Source organism: Ostrea edulis, chromosome 1 (genome assembly GCF_947568905.1).
Source record: "Ostrea edulis chromosome 1, xbOstEdul1.1, whole genome shotgun sequence".
NCBI lineage: Eukaryota > Metazoa > Mollusca > Bivalvia > Ostreida > Ostreidae > Ostrea > Ostrea edulis.
This window is the reverse complement of record NC_079164.1, coordinates 35292549-35298548: the sequence shown is the minus strand read 5'-3', so window position 1 is coordinate 35298548 and position 6000 is coordinate 35292549. Positions and strand designations below refer to the sequence as shown.

The window sequence follows — 6000 nt, the reverse complement described above, 5'->3', positions numbered from 1 at the left end:
GCAGTGGCGGGTCCACATTTTCCGGAAAAAAGGGGGGTTACATATTAGTCAAAATGCTCAGACATCTGGGGTTTTCATATTATATATGCCAGTAATGCCTTGGAAACTTTTGGCTAAAAGGTGGTGGGATGGAATCCTATAAATCCGTCACTTCGTTGTCGAGTATTACTGTTTGTGTTGAAAATGAAAATTGGAATTATTTAATTATTAAACGACACACGGGCGAAAACGTTAACCGGAAACGAGAATAATTCGGAATTAAATTTTCCTATCATGATAATTCTAACATCTATATTTCGTTGATCTCCCGCCATAGTGCTGAGTGTAGCACATTGTTTTGATTGTGATGATCAAAAGTTTTTGTTAATTGATCATGTCTAGTTTACACGTCGACAAAGACATTTTTTTAAAAAGAGTAAAGCGATTTTATCAAGCCTGGAGCGTAAGTATAAGTAAAATTTATGAAATGAGGCAAGAAATAGATAATAGATCGGTGAGGTGCTCTTTCAGTCTCGCGATCTCTAATTCCACGAGTTTCTATAGAGGCAACTGCGCACTAGACTGTTTTAGGCAAATTGTAGTCAACTGCACAATGTAATAATCAAGGAGACTGCTCTGATTTTATCATGCACCCGCTTCTCTTTCAAAATCACATTTGAAATGGGGGGGGGGGGGGGGGGGGGGGGGTGTTGCAGACACATGGGAACTTATTTGTTGCAGCGCGGCTGCCCAACAATAATACTCATGGAATGCTGGTGAAAATTTATTTTCTTTAGAGATTGGCCTTCTACCGGTATGATAAAATACACAAGGTATGAAACAAAAATTTGTAAACAAACGGGGTCTCCGTTTGGGGGCACATTTTCAAAGTAATTGCAGTGTTACCTAAGGAATTTTGGCGAGCGGCAGGTCAGGGTGATGTCATACTACAAATCTCTTCAGCTCAAAACCCATCTCATCTCTTTTATTTGACACAATCTTGCATGCAATGATTGGACAGGTCTTCATCTTTTCCACTGGCAGCCAAAAAGGAGGTCACAGATTATGAATTTATAACATGTTGTGTGATTGGTCCGCGAATAATCCTGAGACCATTCGGATGATCCCGAGACTAAGCAATGTCTTTGCGAACCAATCACAGGCGCGTACAACAAATTTCGTACTCTGTGACCTCCTTTTTGGCTACCAGTGGAAAAGATTAAGCCCTGTCCGATCACTGCACGCAAGATTGTGTCAAATAAAAGAGATGAGATGGGTTTTGAGCTGAAGAGACTTGTAGTATGACAACTCCCTGACCTGCCGCTTTCCAAATATCATAAAGGGGGGGGGGGGGTGTTGTAATATCCATACTTCAGGTGCCTGTGGGAAAACGTGTAAATGCTGGAGTCAGTGACAGTTTATGCTTCGACCGACCTTTCGACTCAGATGTGCCTGGATTTATGCAATAGACAAGTTGTTTTCAAATGTTTAACAGTAATGCACAAAACTGTCACAAAGAAATCAACACTTGCTTGCTTTTAATCCATTTTCAACGTGTCCCCCGTCCCGGGTTTACGTGAACTGGTCAATAGGGGACCAGTTAAGAAAATAAGAGTTGTGATTGACTGTCCCCCCCTCAACTAGACAAAATTTAGATATGTCACAAGCAATGCTAAAACGGCTGAAATGACAATTCCCAAATTTAATCGATTATGGTTTTTGGTCCGATTGCCCATCACTAATCCTATTACCCATAAATCTCCTCCACAGTGCTTCCCAAGGTCTTCTGGTACTTACTGGACATTTGGTCCAGTAATGGTTGAGATATTACTGGACCAAATCACATTTTACCAGACCAAAATTTTATTGATAAATTAATCCCCTATTGGCCCCACTTTACCCTTGGGGCAATGATTTTAAGAAACTTAAATTTACACTATACCGGGAAGCTTAAATTTCATGTAAATATGAACTCTCTTGCCCTGTGGTACTTGAGAAAATATTTTTAAAGATGTTCCCTATATATTCCCGTGTAAAACTTTGATCCCCGATTGTCGCCCTACCCTACCCCCGCAGCCATGATTTTAACAGACTTGAATCTGCACTAAGTCAGGAAGCTTTCATGTAAATTTGAACTTTCTGGCCCAGAATGGCATCGGCGACCTACTTTATTAGCCCAAGCACTTCACCTCGATTTGTCAGTGGAGTAAACTTTTCCAACCCATGTTCAACACCAGTGTTATGAAATATACGTGGGTTTTTTTAAACTCGAGCAATTTACGTAACATAAAGATGATTGCAAGTTTGATAAATATTTGAGTCAAACGTAAACACGTTTTCTGTTTGCAATGACTAAAGAACAGAATAATTTTGGGACATGCTGCTAAAAACTGAAAATTTATCTAATCATGCATTTCATTAGAACAAAAATTATCAGACACTTGGTCCGGCCAACAACTGATATTGATCGGACCAAAACAAAAATTACCGGACATTTACCAATGTCCGACGGACCTTCGGAATCACTGCCTCCATATAAATCATTTAGCAGTACATTTATCGCTACAGTGAAGGAAAACTACAAGATATTTACATTATTCTTATTGGAGATAATTTTTTATGTACAAGTTACACAAGATTATTTACTGCTATGTTTTATTACATGTATTTGAATTTCAGAAATCAACAAGTGATGCCCTTAGTCAGATTGATGCCTTGGTTACAGCAGTTGGCGTGGATGAGGAGGTGGTTTATTCCAAGTCAACAGCTTTACAGGTAAGCCGGGGAAGTCGCACTGTAGGTCACAGGGAACGCGCAATTACCGAGATATCAGCTCTTTCGTGATGGAGGTACATTTAGTATTCTGTTGAACGCTTGAGTGGGTACAAGATGTATGCATATAGTATAGACTGGCTATGTAAATAAGGATAAGTCATGAAAGCATAAATTTTGTTTATATCAACTGTTTGCAATACATTAAACTGACCATATCAAGATTAATTTCTTTGAATTAGGCCTTTGAATTAAATATAAATTATTTGATTCCTCTCCTTCACCAGTGATACTTTTATCAAAGGAAGATGGTGATTATCAATTTTTGTGTGAACTATTTTATTATCAAATACTCATATACGTACTAAATTTGTGTTTTCCTGCAGTTTGGACGGTTGTATGACGTGAGGTAATCATCCTTTAGGCAATATATGAATGCAGAGCAAAGCATTTGTACCCACTGCGTAAATATGATAGCATATTTTGCGTTTCACTGTGTGTAAGAGTTCAACAAAGGAAATAATTATTGGGCAACACTTCATCACATGGTAGGTCACAGGGAATGAAGAAAATAATGTTAAATGTGTAAAATAAAAGAAGAATGACATCAATTTGTGTTTGATTTTCAATAATGACTAGGTTTTCCCAATTCGATAGCCACAGGACCCTTTTGAAAAATCACTGACTCTATCACTGTAGGTCATAGGGAATTAGGACACAGCATCACAATGTAGGTCAGAGGGAATTAGGACACAGCATCACAATGTAGGTCAGAGGGAATTAGGACACAGCATCACAATGTAGGTCAGAGGGAATTAGGACACAGCATCACAATGTAGGTCAGAGGGAATTAAGACACTCCATCACAATGTAGGTCAGAGGGAATTAAGACACAGCATCACAATGTAGGTCAGAGGGAATTAGGACACTTCATCACAATGTAGGTCAGATGGAATTAGGACACTTCATCACAATGCAGGTCAGAGGGAATTAAAACACTTCATCACAATGTAGGTCAGAGGGAATTAAGACACTTCATCACAATGTAGGTCAGAGGGAATTAGGACACTCTGTCACAATGCAGGTCAGGAGATCTGCAATTCTACAGAATTACTTCAATGTTAATACTGATCAAAAATGGATGATACGAATTTCTGAATTTTATTTCATTAATCTCTCATTCCATGCTAAATTAGCAAAACATTTAAATCACAAGATAGACTTGATTTATCAATCTTATGTTTTATCGAGACCATTACTTTCTGTTTGTTGTGTACATATGAATTAGCTGGCTGCATTGTTTTAGATTACCATACCTGTAAAAACAGACTCTGTCCCTTACCTGAGTTTTTCCTCTGGTATAAAAAATCTCAGGTTTTTGAATAATCTCAATTATAATGATGGTAATATTCCAAGGCAATTGAATCAACTTCATAAACATGTTTGTAAACATATTATCCATCTCTTCTCGTTTTCAGACATGGCTGTTTGGCTACGAGTTGACAGACACGATTATGGTACTCAGTGAGAAGAGCATTTCCATTCTGGCAAGTAAGAAGAAGATTGACTTCCTGAAGCAGTTGGAGGCATCCAAGGAAAATGACCAACCCCAAATCAAATTGCTGACCAGAGATAAGGTAACAGTGGATCAATGGGTAGATCACTGTAAATCACTTTATCTGTGATGTTCCTTTCTTTTGCATAAATTAGTGAGGCTATCCTGATGCAAAAATAATTTTCTAATGTGGCCTCCTTTAAAGTAATTGTTTGCCCTCTCCTGTCCCAGCATTTGAAATCTGAGTAGGTAGGTGAGTGGGGGAAATATTTTTTTGTTTTAGCAATGCTAAGCTTTCATACATATGCGCCTGAAAACAAATAGCATAGTGTGGGGAAACTATTCAAATATTTGAAATTGATAATATAGGGAATAAATTGGAATTATAAGAATCAAACATTCTCTTTGAAGAATTTATTGATGTGTATACCCAGGTGATTTTACTCACAAACTTAAAAGTGCTTTGCACTTTTATTCAGTTTGTGAGTAAGATGTCCAGAGTTTATACGTCAATAAATTCCTCTAAAAGAATGTTTAATCCTATATTATTAACATTTTTGATATTGATAAACAAAGTTGTCATTTAGTCCCGCTATATGACATCCTAGGGATGACATCACAATACGTTTCACTGTTCAATTTCCATTTTGTTGCTACAGCAATATTGGTTCACATAGTATAAAATTCATATTTTCTTTAGAATTATTCATCAAGTAATATCGAACGCAATTTACCAAATTGAATTATAAAGGCATAAAAGTTGTTATTTTATAAACCGCTTCACGTTGTATGATAGGTAAACTGCCCCAACTTGCTTTATATCGTGTAAAATGAGTAAAAACTACTTTCACTCCTTTATTGATTCTCAAATGCTGTTTAAAATATAATGGCAAACTGGGAATAGTAAACTGTAGTGTGCCGTTTAATTCTCTTTCAGGGGGACAAGGATAAAGGAAATTTTCAGAAGCTGATCAGTGAAATCAAATCGAGTAAAAAGGTAGTGTATTTACTGTTCTGATTGTGTAAAATTGCTACTGATTGTGTAAGTTTGTAAATTAGAACATTATAATTATGTTGTGTCTGGATGGATTTATGTGTTGATATATTAGTGTCTGGATGGATTTATAAGAATGTTAATATATTTATGACAGGGAAAATCTGTTGGAGAATTCAGTAAGGACAAGTTTCCCGGGGAGTTTATGGAAAGTTGGAGGTCAGCACTGTCAGATGCTTCTTTCCAGAAGGTAATTAACCTGTCCTTTAAATGCTTTATGTCATTTACCTGTAGATCCCTATCATTTACCTGTAAATTCCTAATATTGACCTGTAAATCCATGTCATTGACCTAATAATCCCTGGCATTTACCTGTAAATCTCTGACATTTATCTGTAAATCCCAATCATTTACCTGTAAATCCCTGTCATTGACCTGTAAATCCCTGTCATTTAAATATTAATGCTTCATGTCATTTCTTTTTAACATCAAGAAACACATCTGCAAGTGAAATAAAAATCGAGCCTAAAATTGACACTCAAAATACATGTAGCTTGAGATCTGGATTGGAAATGACAAGTTTGAAGATAGTTTCTTATAAAATTTTGGTTGGGACATGTGTATTAGAACTCTGAAAGTATGTAGGTTTTTGAATGCATTATTTTAATTTCATGGTGACTATACAGGCAGCATTGTGTAT

At 36.8% G+C, this 6000-nt stretch overlaps 1 protein-coding gene across 1 annotated transcript in view; it reads left to right on the top strand.

Annotated features, from left to right (window-relative positions):
• The first annotated feature begins 288 nt into the window (after window positions 1–288).
• Window positions 289–6000, top strand: part of LOC125658320 (FACT complex subunit SPT16-like) — a 29809-nt gene continuing 24097 nt past the window's right edge. Inside the window, exons 1-5 of the mRNA XM_048889546.2 lie at window positions 289–442; window positions 2659–2754; window positions 4230–4388; window positions 5244–5303; window positions 5458–5550. Of these exons, the coding sequence (XP_048745503.1) occupies window positions 374–442; window positions 2659–2754; window positions 4230–4388; window positions 5244–5303; window positions 5458–5550 (477 nt within the window). The 5' untranslated portion in view covers window positions 289–373. The remainder of the gene's footprint in view (window positions 443–2658; window positions 2755–4229; window positions 4389–5243; window positions 5304–5457; window positions 5551–6000) is intronic.